General features: G+C 30.2%; 1 protein-coding gene and 1 long non-coding RNA gene across 3 annotated transcripts in view; one reads left to right on the forward strand and one right to left on the reverse strand.

Moving 5' to 3' along the window:
* Positions 1–568: 568 nt before the first annotated feature.
* LOC146908043 (uncharacterized) lies at positions 569–1,676 on the forward strand. The gene is made up of 3 exons (XR_015019085.1): positions 569–750; positions 1,096–1,151; positions 1,246–1,676. It is a non-coding gene; the product is annotated as an uncharacterized LOC146908043 (long non-coding RNA).
* A 16,417-nt stretch (positions 1,677–18,093) lies between these two features.
* Positions 18,094–19,688, reverse strand: part of LOC146908044 (xylose isomerase-like) — a 35,634-nt gene continuing 34,039 nt past the window's right edge. For both annotated transcript variants that reach the window (XM_085726755.1, XM_085726754.1), the window contains exons 15-20: positions 19,599–19,669; positions 19,450–19,490; positions 19,278–19,377; positions 19,067–19,132; positions 18,903–18,980; positions 18,094–18,260 (exon numbers count right to left, since the gene is read on the reverse strand). In XM_085726755.1, coding sequence (XP_085582881.1) covers positions 18,222–18,260; positions 18,903–18,980; positions 19,067–19,132; positions 19,278–19,377; positions 19,450–19,490; positions 19,599–19,669 — 395 coding nt within the window. In that variant the 3' untranslated portion in view covers positions 18,094–18,221. The remainder of the gene's footprint in view (positions 18,261–18,902; positions 18,981–19,066; positions 19,133–19,277; positions 19,378–19,449; positions 19,491–19,598; positions 19,670–19,688) is intronic.

Consider the following 19,688-nt stretch of genomic DNA (forward strand, 5'->3'; position numbering starts at 1 on the left):
AGTTCCGGAAAACGAAATCCGGACTAGGGGTAAAATTGGAAAAAAATAGGGCGCGCGAGGAAAGATATAGGGTGGGAAAAGTAATACTCTAAGAATATAATACCAACTTGGGAAGCTCTCATCCCAACCCTCATATGTGAAAAAAAATGCTATTTAAAGAGAAAAAGCATCCAGCGGAAATTTCACAACACAAGTGGCATGTATTCCACCCAACCACTATTTCATGATTTCCATGTTTCTCTCCCAACCTTCCTTGAAATCCGCTTGTATTGGCTTATTTATCATTTGTGGTGAATTCTTGATAATTCCTCTCGCTGTGAATAACATAGCTATATGTGAAAAACGATTCAACACCACCTCTGTACCAAATCACTTTCTCTTTTGAAACAAGCAAGTAAAATGGCTTTACAACAATTCAAATTCAAAATATTGCAAGACAAATCTAACACTCGCCTCACTCAATTCAAATTTAAATCATCAAATTCAATCCCTCTCTCTCTCTCTCTCTCTCTCTCTCTCTCTCTCTCTCTCTCTCTCTCTCTCCTTCTCTCTCTACAAATTTAATCTGTAAGTCTCTCTTTTTCATCTTCTCTCCTCTTCTCTTCATTGTTTCTTCATTCTCAAATCATAAATCAACATCCACCACGATTTCAATAATTTCATGTTCAGATGTCAATCACAACCCAAATGCGATTCTGAATTAGAATCAACCGGGACATCAATTTTTCGAAAAAGGGCACCACGACAGAGGTAATCATTCTAAATTCATTTTTGTCTTTGGAAGATTTCAGAGTTTATTAAAGCAAGATATATGTTAACAAGAGTATTTTTAAGGTTTTCATAAATTATGGAATTGGTTTTGAATTTGTCTTATTTTTGTGTTTAGATTAACAAGAGTATTTATGTTTTATTCAATTTATCTTATTTTGACATGATTTTGTATTTGTTTTTTCTATGTGAAATTGAGCACTCACAAATTGTTTGAGAAAATGTCTTAATAAGAAAATGGATGATATTGTTAGCTTTGATCTCAAGTTTTATTCGATGACAAGTTCTCGTGGTGTTCCATTTGATCATTTTGATGTTTCTTTGCAGCAAGTTCATCTACTACGATATGACTCAGGAGATGAGATAGCTTTTTGGCCACAAAGGTTTGAACATGCAATTTTGGTCTCCGGTTTATTTCTTTACATTGATTGATTTTCTTGGGACATTTACAATCCCTTTTGTTGTTACTAAGTGCAGGTGAAGAACAAAGATTTGAAAATGAAAGTTAAATTCAAAATTTGAGGAGTTCGATAATGGTTTAAAGTATGTTGATGATGAGTGGTGAAAATGTAAATTCTTAACACACAAACAAATAGGATCCCTTCTCTATGTATTTAATATGACTGGTGAACTGAAAAAGAAATTCTAAACTCATGGATTTATGGGACTTCAAATTTAGGGATGAGGATGTAATCTAAACTTTTAACAAAATTAAAATGCAGTCACTTTTTGAAAACTTAAGTCTCTTTTTGAGGGTTACTTCCATCTTTATTTTTTTGAATATGCCTGAATTTGCATTTTCATTTTTCATAACAATGATCTAACTCTATGTTGATTTTTCTTTTTCTTACATGTTCATTTCTTCTTTTCAATTCTAATGGAAAGGTAATATATTTTATATGTTGCTATTTCGTATTGTGAATTTTAAATTTGACCCAAACTTGTTGGCCTCCCTACATGAATAATGCCAAGCAATGTCTTTCCTTTCACATTTCCAATGGATGAGATAAGGTCAAATACCAACATGTATATATTTCATATAAGCATAAATCGAAATTGTAGCCTTACCCTAAAGCATAACATAAAAAGTAAAATAATAAGAAAATGAAAATTGCTAAACAGCACGACATGTATATGTCGTGTAATCCACACGACCTTGTATTCCACCCTCACCCTATTTCAGATTTTCCCATTTATTTTAATTAAAATTTATTTGAACGATAGAGATAAAGCCATGTACTGTGTCGTGTGTTCGTGGGGTGTAATCTCTCGTGCACTATAGCAGTTCTCAAATAATAAACATTGTCATTACATACAATTAAGGTTTTGACTTTTAATAATCACAACACTTAATCCAAAAATGTACTGCAATAAACATATAGCTGGGACCATGCAGTCAACAACCTACTTGAAAATTGATAAAAAAAGGTTGGATTATTAAATCAAAACCACATACTAAACACAATGTCATATTACACAAAATAACATGGCCCACATACACTCTAAACATAAGAAACTTAATGCATATCCACCCAAATTCATCATTTTCACCAATTTTAACTTCCAAAACACTTGAACTCCGCCTCAAGCAAGATTATCCTTGGGAACCACTTCAACAAGCAAAACAATATGAGGATCATCCAAATCAAATATCAGCTTGTCACCGTTTTGAAGCCGACGATCTTTAACAAATTTGAACCAACCTCTTGCCAAGGATTTCTCATATTTGTATCTTTAATATGAGAAATACTTGGCAGGAGGTTGGTTCAAATTTGTTAAATATCGTCATCTTCAAGACTGTGACAAGCTCATATTTGATTTAGATGATCATCCTACTGTTTTGTTTGTTGAAGTGGTTCCCAAGGATAATCTTGCTTTAGGCGGAGTTCAAGTATTTTGGAAGTTGTAAGTTGGAATTGGTGAAAATGATGAATTTGGGTGGATATGCATTAAGTTTCTTGTGTCTAGTATGTATGTGGGCAATGTTATTTTGTGTAATATGACAACGACAATGTGTTTAGTATGTGGTTTGGATTTAATAATCCAACCTTTTTTTTTTAATCAATCTTCAAGTAGGTTGTTGACTGCATGGTCCCAGCTATATGTGTGTTGCATTATACTTTGGATTAAGTGTTTTGATTATTAAAAGTGAAAACCTTAATTTTATATAATGACAATGTTTATTATTTTACTTTTTATGTTATGCTTTAGGCTAAGGCTACAATTTCGGTTTATGTATATATACAAAATATACATGTTGGTAGTTGACCTTATCTCATCCATTTGAAATGTGAAAGGAAAGACATTGCTTGTAGGTTATAATAGTTATGTAAAGAGAATTCTACATGCTTGTGGGTTGCAACCTGAGATTGGAATTCCACTTATAGCTGAAAAGTCGTTCATAACTATTATAAACCAAGAAATTCATATGCCATCATGTCTTTGCCATCAAATTTTCAACCACATCATCTTGTAGAATTGAATCTGCCTGATAGCAACATTGAACAGCCAAGGAGGCATTCAGGTATTTATCTTATTGCAATTTATCTTATTGTTAAAACATTTCATCAAATTATTATTTTTTGGATTAAATAAGTTTTCCGTCCCTATAAGATTACCAATTTTTTTTTTCGTCCTCATAAAAAATAGTGGCTTGTTTGTGTCCCTACAAAGATAACAATGCCTTGAATAGTGCACTGGAGTTATCCGATGCTTGCATTTCTCGGAAGAATAGAAACAAAGCTAAAAGAGATATTAATCGAGATTGAAAATGCAGGACACGTCCAAACAACTGCTTGAAAGATAATTGTGATGCGAGTATTAGCTCTCATTGTCTATAGCGTATGGGTGCGTGATTAGAAATGAAGAAGAAACAATCGAAGTATGGCTTCAATGATTCAACTAAAGTTGAAGCATGCACGATGATTCGTACGATGAGGCTTGCTTAGAATTGTGGATTCAACATGATATTCTTGGAATTTTACAGTGAAATCCTTATTCGAGCTTTGGAGAACAAGACCTAATTTCATCATACATATCGGGGGATTTGGGAAAAGTGGATTTTAACCTTAGAAATGGTTTTGATAATGTTAGGTTTTCACATATTGGGAGAAAGGGTAATCGGGTAGTGCATATGTTGACCCAATTAGCCAAGGTAGCCCAATCTAACTTAGATTTGGGCATTATTTCTGAATAAAATTTCTATTTTGTGTTAAAAAAATGAAAATATAAGTTTTAGTAGAACAATACTAATATATATTATACAAAAAAGAAAAAACTAACATATTGGTTGTTAATTCTCGCTTCATAGGATCTCCCCAATTTGAAAAGGTTGGATCTTAGCAACTCCAAAAATCTCGAAGTGACTCCATGCTTTGAAGGAATTCTAAACCTTGAGAGGCTAGATCTTACAGGTTGCATAAACTTATTGCACGTGGATCCATCAATTGGAGTTCTTACAGAACTTGAATTCTTGAGTTTGCAGAACTGTAGTAGTCTAGTTAGCATTATTGATTTTGGAAGTACAACAGAATTATGGTCTCTAAAAGTCTTGCGTCTTTGATTGCACAAAACTTGAAAGCACTCCGAATTTCAGTATCTTGATATGGATCGATGTTCAAGTTTATTTACCATTAATGAATCTATCGGTGATCTTACAAATCTTAAATTCCTAAGTTTGAGAGACTGCACGAATCTTGTCGAAATACTTATCATGTTTAACAAGATGGCATCTCTTATAACTCTTGACCTACGTGGATGCTCTAAACTGAAGAAGCTTCCCCTTGGATGGATTTCTCTTTGATTTATCTTGACTTAAGTTTTTGCCATATTTCTGAAGTATCTTATGCTATTGGAGAATTAATGTGTTTAGAGAGGCTAAATCTCCAGGGAAATAACTTCACTACAATTCCTTCTATATTGAGCTCTCTTCACAATCTGTCATATTTAAACTTGTCTCATTGCCATAGGCTTCAGACTTTGCCTGAGCTTCCAAACCCAACACAAAGTGGTCGATCCTCATATTCAGTGGGAAGATATTTCAAAATAACATCTGGATCTCGTAATCATAGACCAGGATTGTATATTTTTGACTCTCCCAATTGCATGGAGTTTATGTCCTATTTGGGAAATGCATATTTCATTTACTTCCTCATTATATGGCTACAAAGACTATTTGAGGTACGTAATACTCTACCTTCATCTATAAGAAGTTTTTAAAACGGTATCCTGATTTTCTTTGCAACAAATCTATTTCTGCTAAAAAATAAACATAACAGATTTTAGAGACGAAAACAAGATAACAAAGCAAAAACTAAGAAGTGCTATAAAATTAAGAATATTATATAATTTTGTTTCTATAGTTTGATGAAAAAATATAATTTTTTATGTGTTGTATAATATATATATATATATATATATATATATATATATATATATATATATATATTGGGTTTTGCTAGAAGCCACCCATGAAGGTGTCTTTTAGCAATCCACATCTCAAGGTGTGATTTCCACTTTTTAGTTATAACTTTGCTAAAACACACCTTCATGAAAGGTGTCTTCTAGCAAAACCCTATATATATATATATATATATATATATATATATATATATATATATATATATATATATATATATATAATATTCTTACCATTTGAACTCTGAACTATTGACTACATTATATTAATCTCTGGTACGGTTTTAATTAACTTGTAAGTGACAATTATATATTTATCGACATGCTTAGTACTTTTTGTGCCTAAGATGTGTTGAGTTGCTCATATCAGATGCCTTAACTTGTAAACTGATGCACCTCTTGAGCTCTAATATACTCGTGTGTGTGCGTGTGTTTTTTTTCTTTCTAGGAACCTCATCACTTCCGGTGTGGCTTTGACATTGTTATTCCTTGGCATGAGGAAACTAATGGTTCTGGTGGAAATCCTACTATTGCTACATGGTTTAAACACCGATTTAATGGGGGTTCAAAAACAAGGATATAGCATCTTGATATGCATATCAATTGGTTCAAAAAAATAATCATCCTGCATTATCTGGTTCTTCACATTAAGGATATAACATCACTGATTAACTACATGGTTAATTAATGATGTATCATTATATTATTATCATTATTAATATAATGCGTCAAACTTAGGTAAATAATGTTTATCTAATAAACTCTCTTCGTTTTATATGTTGAGACATGCTTTTGATTAAATTATTGTTCCAATGTACCATTCCCTTGTACATGTGAATTGAAAATTACATTGCAGATTTTCTAGCTTCCATCTTCTGATTTTTCAAATAGATGTTATTTTTTCCAGGGGATGCACTTTGTATGCAGATATGGTCTCTTATCTTTGCTTTGGCAGGCTATGATCACTAGAATAATGCCTAAATCTATAAGGATTTGAAGTTTGTGAAACAGTACTGCACAAACAAAAGCAATCGGATGCTGCGAGTTGGGAACTTTGAAGTGTTTCAATATAACAATTATGTGTTCAAATTTCAGGCCTTCGAGTGTTCATGTTTCTATGTCCTTTAAGTCTTTGTGTGTGTTAATGCTGTGAGAGTGGTTCTTCTGATTATTATAAGTTATCTATTCGATCATTCTTGTTGAAGAAAAAAAAAACCCGAATGGTGGAGAACATAAAATCAAAAGCTTGCTTGTAAGATACTTTGATACATTAAACTGAAGCATACACTACAAATATATAGAGTCAAGCTAAAAGCTTGCTTGTAAGACTGAACATAAAATCTGCACTAAATCTACTCTAAACACTAGTCATCATTACCTAAGAACACTAGATCATTACCTAGGGACTGTTTTACTTACTAAATAAGCAACAATCTAATTATGACACTTATACTTAAACAAGCAACACTTTAATTATGACAGAGAAATAACAGCACACAAGTAATTATTAAATCGGAAAAATATCAATCTCCAACACTCCTCCTTGATATTTTTCTTGAAAAAACTCCAAGCATTGACCTCTTATCTTCAACCTTCATCTGATAAAACATCATTTGCCAAATTTTTTGCTCTGTTGCGGCGAAAACACACTTAGCTTCAACGGATGATTGTGTGATCTCTTCTTACTTCTTTGAATTCCAAAGGGACACAACACGACCAAATTAAAACACACAATCAGATGTAGTCTTGACATCGTCACCACTTTTATTTTGAAAAACACACAAGTCATACATAGAGGCATCAACAACATTACAACCAACATCCTTCTCAATAATCTTTTTCTCCTCCTGCATGGTAACTTTACAGCCCTCAAAATTAGCAGCTTCAATATACCTCGTAGTCTCTAACATAGCAGTATTGCATCTAGCATAATTTCCATCCAAAGTTCCCTTTTTTTGAGCTGAAGAATTTGTTTCAACTCTACTTCGATAAACATGCAAGAATGTTTGTTTCCACTTTACTAGAAAGTTTTTGCCTCTCATTTCAAGATTCATTAATTTAGTTCCAGAGGATAAAAAATAGTGCACTTCATATCCTTAAAATGCAAAGAATAAGTTTTCTCCATCATTTGTCCAACACTCAAAAGACTTTGATTTATATTAGGCACAAATAAAACATCTGAAATATATTTTATACCTGAGAGAGCAACAACCACAACTCCTTTGCATTTGACCTCAACATGTTGTCCATTTCCAATGACAACTTTGGAGTAAAAAGAGACAGAGAGAGAGAAAGTAGAAACAAATAAATTTTATACTGGTTCCTCCCACAACACAGGAGTAGTCCAGTCCCCTTACACTTTCAAGGGATTTCACTATAATCACTCTAGATCACAAATTGTTCGAAGACCCTTCCAACAGACATCCTTTTTCAATCACACTTTCTCAAGACTTCCTGCTCCAGGACTTTACCTAAAGACTTCTTGTTCAAGGACAACTCCAAGAGACTTCCCTTTGCTCAATCACAATTGATTGAGACTTCCTAAGTGCTCAGGTTTTGACCGAGAGACTTGTATGCACAAGCACGCAGGCGAGAGACTCTTCAATTGTTTACACAAGTAAACAAGTTATTTTGTTCTTAAATTGGATTTAACAATGGTAGTGTAAACTGAACAAATGACCAGACTCTTTAGGATTTCTAAGATATAAACTTGAATGATAAAATCCTAAGTGTTTTGTGCTATTTGATTTGACAGACTAATGACAGGGTAAAATAGCAGAGTATTGTCAATCTTCTTCGTGGTCTTCAGCTCCGTAGATAGGTAGGGAAATTAGAGACGTTGGAGAAGAGTGCCATCACAAACACACTCGTTGAGAAGCTTCAATCAAGAACATTGGCCCTTTTCCTGATATGGATAAATTTGTTGGGTAGTCTTTGAATTTCCTTTACTAAAAGTAGAATTATCTGTTAAATTCCTTTTATTCTCAAGGTCCTTTGTCTGTTTTCACATGTAGACAGAAGAAGACAAAAGAACTGCTCTATCAAATACTATGTTAGGGACAATTCACATAATAAGACAAAGCCTACGTGGAATCTATGTCCCTCAGAATTTCTCAAATCTAAGGGTCATCCACATATGCCAGTAAGCTTCTGAGTCTGATGACCTTCACAAAATTTGTTGAGGTAACTCTCCAGCTTCTGTGAGACATCCTTCTTCTAAGGACGTCGACTTCTGGTTGACCGTCCTTTAGATCTTTTACCAAAGTCTTCTAAGCTTCTCCTGATCCTTATGATGTTCTTTATATGTTCATTCTTCAATGATATATGCATTCTTTGATTCTGCACACTTGAACATATGTTAGTGTTCCAATTGTTCTTCAATACTTTGTTATCAGCAAAACCATAGAGGAATTGTATGAACCATTCTTGTTTTAACACTTTGGTGATTCACTACTATATAAGAAATAAATAAAAGAGTTTAGTTACTATTTTCACTACAATAAGCAGAAGCAACCCAAATTTAAAACATATAAACCATGGGCGCGCGTATTTTAAGGAACATATTTACAGCTTATTTGGCACCAGATATAAGGAATTGTGATAACTTAACACAATTGCTTGTGACATGAATTGCATTACCTCTTCACTATCCCTTATGAAACCGCATATATTCAATAATATTTTGTTATAGAAATAGCTTAAAAATAAGAGCAATGCTATATCTCTAGAAAAATAACATCAAGAATTCTTCAAGAATAAAGAATAGCCAATCACAATGCACTATTTGCCACAATTCAAGGAGGTGTGGCTGAAAAATAGGAAGTGGACAAATAAATCATCCAATTAAAATTTGCCAACTATTTCTTGAAAAATTCTTGAAGCTATTTTTCTTGAGAAGTAGCATTTTCCTAAAAATAAATGCTTTTTTTTGTTACTAAATTAAACACGTATATGATGTGCACGTTTGTTTGGGTGTGGATTAATTAAAATACAAAGCTACAAACATCAAAAGCACAAACCAAACAAAAAAGATTTAAGTTAAGTATACTCTATATAAATTCAGCCTATCCAATTATCTAAACAAGGTGAGGCCTAGGTTGCCTTTGAAATCTCATGGGTAATTTACCCAAACCAATCAAAAATAGCCATGTGTTATTATTTTATTTTGCAAAAATTTAGCATGTATTCTATTATTTGCATATTCACCCCATTTTAAATTAATGATATTTTACAATTAAACCATCACATTAATTAAATTTCCCCTCCAATCCAATCACTCTCCAAACCTTTTTTTTTTTTAATTTTAATCTGGGTTCATGAACATTTGAAACCGCAATCTCAGGGAATTTAATGCCAATGCATTCATTCCAGTTAAGCTGAACCAAGTTTAAGAATGGCTTTGCATAAATCATTAAAAATTTAAAAATAACACACATGGGAATCGAACCAGGGTGCTCTCACTTACATGAACCATACTCCCAAACCACTTGACCAATACATCTTTTATTGATCAAAATGGAATGCAACATATATATTATTAGTGAGCAATATTTTTTTTTTGAAGTGTCTTATAACCTAGCTTTAGTAAAAAATAAAAATCATTTTATATGTGTATATTTATGAAATAGAAAATCTTTCTTAAAAAAAATGAATTCATTCATTTGATTTTTTGTATTTTAAATATTATTCTTTTATATAAATACGTACTTTTATCTAGATTCGATGAACTAAAACAATGTTTCATTTGTGATCAACCGAATTGTGATTTATTTAAGGTCCTATCTTTCGTTTGGATCAAATAAATTATTTAAACGTATTAAATGAAAATTGTCAGAATAAATATAATGTTTCTATTAAATATTTTTGCATTTTATATGTAAAGAAATATGTTAAATATTTGCATTGCGCTCCTTGATGATTTTATTTGCTTATATATGTTGATACAAAATTTTATGTATCAAGATGAGAAAGTTAATATGACAATTTTGAAAACTGATAACTATTTTTAAAATATCTACATTAATGTAGTGTTTCTATTAAATATATTTTCTATTTTATTTGCAAAACATCGTTAAATAATTGTACCGCACTCGTTGCGAAATTTAAGTGTTTATATTTGCGGAAGCAAAATTTTATGTACCGATATGAGAAAGTTGATATGATAAAATTTTCAAAACTCGTGATTATTTTCCCATTGAGTTACGAGCGTATTTAAAAACAAATAAACTTGAATTCAATGAAATCATATCTTCTACCAGGACATTCACTGGCGAAGTGGAAGCCCTTCTAAAGAAAATTATTTAGAAATAAATGAAACTCTTTTTACTTCCGGAACAAGGAGCAAAAAAATTATTACTAGTTTCATATCTTTATTATTAATTTTTTGAAACATAGTTTCATATCTTTATTATTTTCAAACTTTTTTGAAGGAAAGAGTTTGAAAATAATATATAAAATTAAATTTTTTATATCTATAATATATATATATATATGGGTTATGTTACAAGCCACCCTTTGGTGGTGTCTATTATCAAGTCAAATCTTAAGGTGTGATTTTCACTTTTTAGTTATAACTTTGATAAAAGACACCTTCCTAAAAGTAAGTTGGTGTCTTTTCGCAAATGCTCATAGAGTAACTTGATAAAAGACACCTTCATAAAAGGTGTCTTCTATCATAACCCTATATATATATATATATATATATATATATATATATATATATATATATATATATATATATATATATATATATATATATATAACTAGCGAAAAGATTGTCTTTTCTTTCTTTTTACTGCGCTAACGTGTGTAAATTATGAACGGTATTTTATATAAAAATTTGATTTTGATTAAAATTATAAGTACAAATATTTGTGAAATTAAAATTATAACAAACCCAAAAAAACCATGTTTATCTTTTTCCATGACAACAGTAATTTAACAAATATAATATAAATCCTTATCTTTTTTAATACCACCAAGAATATAACATTAATATAGGAAAATTTGTTTAAGGGTATAATTAGAATTATAAAAAATTCAGCCCAAAATCTTTATTCCCTTCATATATACTCCCTCTGTTCCTTTTTAAGTGTCGTTCTAGCGTAGATTTTTTCGTTCCTATTAAACTGTCGTTTTGGTATTTTAAGGGAATGATTTGTCAATTATACCCTTTGTTAGTTAATCTTATCTTTTTTCAATAAAACTAATTAATATTATATATTTGAAAAACTAAAGTTTGGTTTTTTTAACAAAGTTTGTTTGTTTTTTTAAAACAAAGTTTGTTCCTTAATATCTTAAAATTTAAACAAAACTTTGTTACCTATAATAATGGTTCCATGAATAGTTAAAATCCGGCTAAACTGCACTTTTGGTCCCTTAACTATTTAGGTAGTATCGTTTTGGTCCCTTAATTAAAATTCGATTTATTTTGGTCCCTTAACTTCTCTCTGTTACACATTTTGGTCCTTTCCGTTAGTTTTAATTAAAAAATGTTAGATTTTCTTCATTTTCTTCTGGAATTTTTCTTATCCTTCGCTTTTTAATTTAATTTTTACTTTGATTATAAAAATGAAAAATAGTTGACTCATAATTTTTTGTGTATCAATAATAAATATTTGTCCTATGTTTTTTTTTATAAAAACATCATAAAAAATTGTGATAAATACTTGCCCCGTACTTTTTTATGTATGAGTTATAAATATTTTCCCGTGTTTTTTAATATTTGTCTAGTGTTTTTTTAAAGAAATATTTGTCAAGTGTTTTCTTGATATTTATCAATTAATTCATATGGAAAATAATTCATGCGCATAAACGTTAGCTAATCATACTGTATTGTGAGAAATTTAATTTTCGGTTTTAGGTTTTGTAGAATTTGATTTGATTTGTAGAATTTAAATTCATATTATATCAATTATTTGGATGATCGACTTGTAACATATATCGAAAGAGATGTTCTTAGAACAATTAGAACGGTATAATTTTATCTCATTTTCAACTAATTGATGATAGAGCATTGTATTTGTAATTTTGGTTGCTACAACTATTTTTAGAATAACTTTTTTTGCAATTTATTATTTTTCAACTAATTGATGTTTTTTTTGCAATTCACTAATCAGAGTGAGAAAAACCCTAAAATTGTTGACACCCCTTTGCCTTCTTCAGTAACAAATGCAGAAAGTTTAGATACAAACAATAGTCTTGCTACTAATGTTCATGATGTTGATCTCATTTCCATTGCGGAGTTAGATGGCAACACTGTTTTACCAAAATCCCCATCAGATCAAGGAAAAATATATAACAATAGTGATAAAGCATCAGGTGCAAACTCAGTCGACACTTTCTTTCGTGAAGAGTTAAACGAGGAAGTGGTACCGATAGATCATGCTCAGGGAGATCTTGGTAGGTCCATAGTGGTGACAGACTCTAACTTGTCAAACTTTATTGAAAATGTTATTCATGACATGCAAGTTTTAGGGCTTGTTCCTATTGTGGCCCAACAAACTATGGATTTTCTAAGCAATTCATGGGCTAACATGGGTCAAAAGGAAGATATTTTGAATGTAGACACCAATGAACAATTTCAGTTGGTGGTTCCAAGGAAAAAGAAGAACAGGTTAAAGCAACACTCTGAGACTAGCAAAGGGTTTAAGGTTGGGGCTTCCAGTCGTTCGCCTCGCTAGTTATTTAGTTTATTGTTGCTCCTCTAGCTTCTTGTTGTTTTATTTATTTTGGTTTGTCATTTTCTTCTTTTATTCTCGAGGGTTTTGGTTTATGTCCCCCCTCTTTTTTGTTCTTTTTATTTCTATTTATATATTTCAAGGTGCTGCAGTTGGAAATCTCTCTGCACCCTTTATTTTGCTAAAAAAAAAAATTAGTATTTAGTATAACTTTTTTTAAAATTTAGTATTATTTAATTATTAGATGAATTTTTTTAGACCCACTGATGTTTTATGTCCAGATCCACCCCTGAACCTAGATTACATAAGAAATAAGTTAGGCTTGCATAATTTTAGATTTATGTCTTTTTGAAAATGTGTTGATCTAGTTTCCCTTTTTCTTTCTTCGTATTTCTCTTTTTTTTTTCTTAATGAATTTGGGTAATGCATCTACCATCACTTTTTTAAGGGAAGATCTAGCATCACTTTTGTTTCATAAAAATAATAATATTTACCAATAACAAATATTTTTCCCGTGTTTTTTTTTAGGATTCAGTGATTAATACTTGTGTCGTTTTTCTTTTTATTATTTACCATTGAGAAATATTTGTTCCGTAATTGTATGTATTATTAATTGAAAATAATAGTCTGGTGATTTTTTTCCCATGATATATATTGTTTCATATTTCTGAGTATTGGGGGCAAATATTACACATGTGTTTTTTTATACATATGAGAAAAATATTTGTTTTGATTTTTTAATATTTATTAGTGATGAATATTTGTCATGTATTTTTTAAAGTAGTTGTAACGGATATTTGTCATGTACTTTTTTATATTTATCAGAGGTAAATATTTATCTTTTTTGTTATGTTTCAATAACAAATATTTGTCCAATTTTTTTTATATCTATTAGTAAAAAATATTTATCTCATATTTTTTTTTTGAAGGGACAAATATTTATCTCATGTTTTTGTATATATCAGTGATGGTCAGTACATTATTATAAATTATAATGGTTAAGAGGTAACACATTTTTTTTAATATGATTTTTTAATCATTTGTAACACGTTTTTTTTTCTAAGCTTAATTGAGTGTGTGATATCAAATAATTTACAATACATTTAATTTGCAATATAAAGTGATATAGGAGGCTTATAAACCTTTCTTCTAAATAAAAAAGTTAAATAACAATATTAATTTAAAAGCATTTGATATTAATAATTTTGTATTAATAAGTTTATTTTAAAAGTATTCTGTATTAATAACTTAGAAAAAAGTGGTTATAAATTTAAAAACACCTATACCTTTAAGTCATTCAAAAATTATTTGTAAAAAAGCGTTTATAAATTTAAAACTTTACTTTATCTTTTAAATATACAGGCTTATATATAAGTCATTTGTAATAATATATGTTTTTTTATTAAAAAAAATAACATTTAGAAGCATTACAATTTTATATTTTTATTAAATGTGTTTAGTTTATTTTTGACCATTTTGAATTGTATAATTTCAAATCACCTATACCATTTTTTAATTGATGTGAATTGATCCATTTTTAATTCAATTGAATTTTCATCTTTTTCCAGCGTTATTTCCTGATATAATTTCCACATCCAACATATTCATAAAAAATCCACAACATAATAGTTGTTTCGCATTACACAGACCATATTTAGGGGTTTATGTTTTGCAATAATATTAAAATTCATGCATTCTTTGGTTAAAAAATAAAAATCCTATGAGTTTTTTTTATAATTTTTTACCTTTAATTTTTTTTTAACTGAATAATGAATGAATTTTAATTTTTTTAATCAATGCATGAATGTGAGATTTTTTTTAGGCGAAAGTTAAATATTTTGGTTATTCATCATTAAATTGTATAACAACATATGAAAAAAAATATAGAAAAGGTTCCATATATGAAATTGAAATCATCAAACTTTCGACAAATGGACAAATCTCAATGACCCAAATAGTATGGACTAGAGATTTTCTATCTTTTTTTTTTGTTGAAATAAACTAAATAAAACAAATATTAATGATTCCATAATAATTCTAAAATAAAATAATTTTTTGTTTTTTGAGATTTTGCCTCAACATAGTTTTGAAAATTTTACACATCGACTTTCTCATAATGGTGCTTAAAAATTTACTTCCGCATAAATAAGTACATAAATTATGCGACGAGTGTGGTGCAGTTATATGATGATATTTTGCAAATAAAATAAAAAATATATTTAATAGAAACACAACATTAATGTAGATATTTTAAAAATAGTTATTAGTTTCAAAATTGTCATATTAACTTTCTCATCTGGATACATAAAAATTTGTATCAGCATATATAAGCAAATAAAATTCTCAAGGAGCACAATGCAAATATTTAACATATTTCTTTACATATAAAATGCAAAAATATTTAATAGAAACATTACATTTATTTTGATAATTTTCATTTAATACCTTTAAACAATTCATTTGATCCAAACGAAAGATACGACCTTAAAAAAATCACAATTCGGTTGATCACAAATGAAACATTGTTATAGTTCATCGAATCTAGATAAAAGTATGAATTTATATAAAAGAATAGAGTAAATTACACTCCCCTCCCCTCAAAGATGCTTGAATTACACTCCCCTCCCCTCTTATGTTTTTTTTTTTTTGGTGAAGCTCTTATGTTTAAATATACACTCCCCTCCCTTAAAAAGTAAAATTTATATTCCCCTCCCTTATAAGATGCTTGAATTACAACCCACTCCCTTAATAATTAAATATGCACTACACTTTAATCTTTTTTAACATAAATAAATATTTTTATGATATATATTGATTTTGAACAACCATTTAAGAAATATTAATTCATTTCTTTATAATTTAAATGTCAATGATAATTAAATTTAAATATTTTTCTATTGATTTTATAATTTAGAGTATAAAATTAACTTTTAAATAACCATGCTTTATTGTCTTTAGTAATTTTTTACATATTTTAATTTTATTTTTGGTTGTTTCATATTTTATAATAGGGTTTAAAACTATATGTTAATGAAATTGTGAATAAAAAATAGTGAAAAATATGTATTCAGATTTTTATTATATTAAAATAGACCCGCAATACTATTTTTTTTTCAAAGTGTGTTAAATTATTATTTTTTGTTAGATTATTAGAAATAAAAAAAAATATTGAGGGAGTAAAATGTAGATTTTAACATAAGAGGGGAGGGGAATGTAATTCAAACTTCTCTTAGGGGAGGGGAGTGAAAAGTTTTCTAATATGTTTTGAATAAGAGGGGAGGGGAGTGTATATTTTAACATAAAAGGGGAGGGGAGTGTAATTCAAGCATCTTTGAGGGGAGGGGAATGTAATTTACTCAAAACAATAATATTTAAAATATAAAAAATCAAATGAATGAATTCATTTTTTTTTAAGAAAGATTTTCTATTTCATAAATATACACATATAAAATGATTTTTACTTTTTACTAAAGCTAGGTTATAAGACTGACATTTGAAAAAAAAAATATTGCTTACTAATAATATATATTTTGCATTCCATTTAGATTAATAAAAGATGTATTGGTCAAGTGGTTTGGGAGTATGGTTCAAGTAAGTTGAGAGTACGCTGGTTCGATTCCTCCAGGTGCGATTTTTTTTAATTTTTAATGATTTATGCATGGTTCAGCTTAACTGGAATGAATGCATGGTTATTGGCATTAAATTCCCAGATATTGCGGTTTCAAATGTTCATGAACCCATGTTTGAATGGTTGAAGAAGATGAATGAAAGATGAACCCAGATTAGAAAAAAAAAAAAAAAGGTTTGGAGAATGATTGGATTGGAGGGGAAATTTAATTATTGCGATGGGTTAAATTGTAAAATATCATTAATTTAAAATGGGGTGAATATGCAGATAATAAAATACATGCTAAATTTTTGCAAAATAAAATAATAACACATGGCTATTTTTGATTGGTTTGGGTAAATTACCCATGAGTTTTCAAAGGTAATTTAGGGAATTGATGAGAGGCTTGAGTAAAAAATAACAAGATCCCTTTGTAGTAGTGCCATACCCGTTGAAAAATCTAACAGCAACGATAAAAAAACAAAGCTGAGAAGAATAAATAAAGCAAAAAAAAAAAAAAATAGAGACATGCAGACAAAAAAAACATAGAGAAAATAGATAATAAATTGGATTTAAGTTTTTGTAAAGTTTGGTATGATCAGGTGAGTGCAAAGAATATGATGAAGCAAGGATTGGTTGTTCGGAAAACTCATTGGTAAATACTGAACCATTGTTCGGTATGCTCTTTTTGTGATTATGTTGAGATAGAAAGATATATAAAGTTGAGGATATGAAAAAGATGTTATTTTTGTCAAAGGAGGCCGATTTCAGTGGTGGTGGGAGGAAAAGAGATGATGGCGGCGGGTAGGGGAGAGGGTAGGTGTTTTAGGGTTTGAGGGAGAATGACAAATGAGTGGGAGAGAAGAGAAGCCGGGTTTGACGAGTAATATTGGGCTTGGCCCAGTTCTGGTTAGTTGAGGGGATTGTAAGCCTAAAATGATGGTGTGAACAACAATATGTCCAAAATTACATTTTTATTGTATTTACTAAAACAATTTCAAACCTAGAGTTTATATCTTTTAATTTTCAAATTACCTACACTTTAAAATATATCTCAAAAATTAATTCAAAATATTTTCAATAATTAGTACTTCATTTTCTATTCATCTGATTTCAACTTGATTTTTTAATCCTTAAAACAATTGTTTCCTTGCTACTTGGTGTATATGGATCAACACACTGTAACCTTTATTATTTTTATGCAATGTTGTGGCTATGGATCACAAATTTATGTAAAAAGTTGTGATTTTGCCGTCGTCGTTTCCGCAATAGTTATGGTTGTAAATTATGATGCAAAGACACAAACACAGACACAAACACCAGACATGACATGAACACCGGCACGTTGATACTTCATTAATGATTTGAGAAAATAACATTGTTTTGTGTAATCATAGGTATCAGTGTCGTGTTCGTGTCAAACACTGACCAACGCGTGTCCTATATTGAGAAACACATAATATGACGTGTGTATGTGTGGTACGGACCGTCCGACGCGTGTTTGTGTTGTATGTGCTGTCCGACACGCGTGCCTGCTACTATTGTAAATAAAAAATAAAGTTACCCGTGTGTTCGCCCACATGATACATACTAGTTTATCACAAGCAAAATTAAGCAGCGAAGTACTATATAATCTGGATTTCCATTTATTATACTGGTAAAGCTATGATCGTAGACTACTCCTGACATACAAAAAGAAGAAATATAACTTCCACGCAGAGGTTGATGTTTCTTTCTGAAACATAAAACAACTAACTTAGAATACTCATGAATATCATCTCGGCTAGCTCCTGTAACATAAAACAAAGACATTTAGTAGAATCAAAGTTAGTTGCTTTCTAATAAAAAAAAAGTTAGTTGCTTAAGAAAATACTGACAACGGAGTAAATATAAATACTCCTTGCTTAAGAATCAAATATCTTCTTCATTTTTATTGTATACTCATAAGGCAAAATGCCCTCATTGAAAAGTTCCGTACACTATCCAACAATTAGGGCTTGTTTGGATTGGCTTATTCAAGCTTATCTACTGGCATAAACGCTTGTGAGACCGTTTAGGAGAGTTTATAGAAACAGCTAATGATATGGCCATAAGTTGTCCATAATAGCTTATGAAAACAACTTATAGCTTATATCAAAACATTTTGAATTTATCTTATCTTGTTATTGAAAAATAACTTATAGGATAAGTGTTTATGCTGTATGTGTTTAATTGAGATGTTTATCCAAACAAAGCATGTAGGTATCTTAGATGATACACAAGGTGATCGGATCCTCATCCTGGGGTCGAGATTCATTCTTAAAGCCGAATTATTAATAATCATATTTATAAATTTGTTCCTTATGAGTTGGGAAAGTGAAAATTCATGTGTTATATACATTACAAGGTATTGCCATCCCTTGTTGTTACAAGGGATATAAAGGTTTAGTTACCTGTTTCGCAGAAGCAACCTTTGGTTCTCCCCATTCCAAGGCCTTCTTCTCAAGAAAATCAAAAGCACCGTCTGCCGGCTGTGGAAACATACATTCCGATCAAATTAAACACAAATAAAACATTAAATATAGATGAAGAGAATACAAAATCGGTACAATTTTACCACTGGCCAAATGTTTGTGTTGAAACTGTCACATAGCTTGCCGACAAGCTCATCCAGAGAGCCATCCTTTTGGTCAAGCATAATGAGAAATTATTAGCTTGATTGCTTTAAGGGTGGAAAGATTGAGAAAAAAAAAGTTTTCAGACTGACTTTACATATCTGAATTATTATCAGGATAAAAGCTGATGTATGGGAGAATAGAATGTATCACCTCAATTAACTTGGCAGCATTCCTGAGACCTCGGGCCATTGCATCCATTCCAAGAATATGAGCTATGAAAAGGTCTTTAACATCTGTGCTCTCTCTTCGCCTAAAATATCACTCAGTAAAAAATTGCAAGGCAGAAAAAGAATGTTATACAAAAAGTTAGTGAAGGACTCACAATTTGGCATCAAAGTTGAATCCACCGGGTGCAATTCCACCCTGAAAATATAAAATAAAATAAGAATAACCCTATCAGATGAGATTTTGTTTCTAAGGTGAGGAGTGTTCCACTTCGAGACACTAGTCAAGAAACAAACACTTTCATACCTGTTTGTAAACTCTGAGCATAATCATGGTTGCCTCTTGGATATCTACGAGAATTTGATCTGTGTCCCAACCTGCAATAGTGATAAGAGC

This window comes from Medicago sativa, chromosome 7, assembly GCF_051527215.1.
Source record: "Medicago sativa cultivar Bolivia chromosome 7, Bolivia_mono, whole genome shotgun sequence".
Taxonomy (NCBI): Eukaryota; Viridiplantae; Streptophyta; class Magnoliopsida; order Fabales; family Fabaceae; genus Medicago; species Medicago sativa.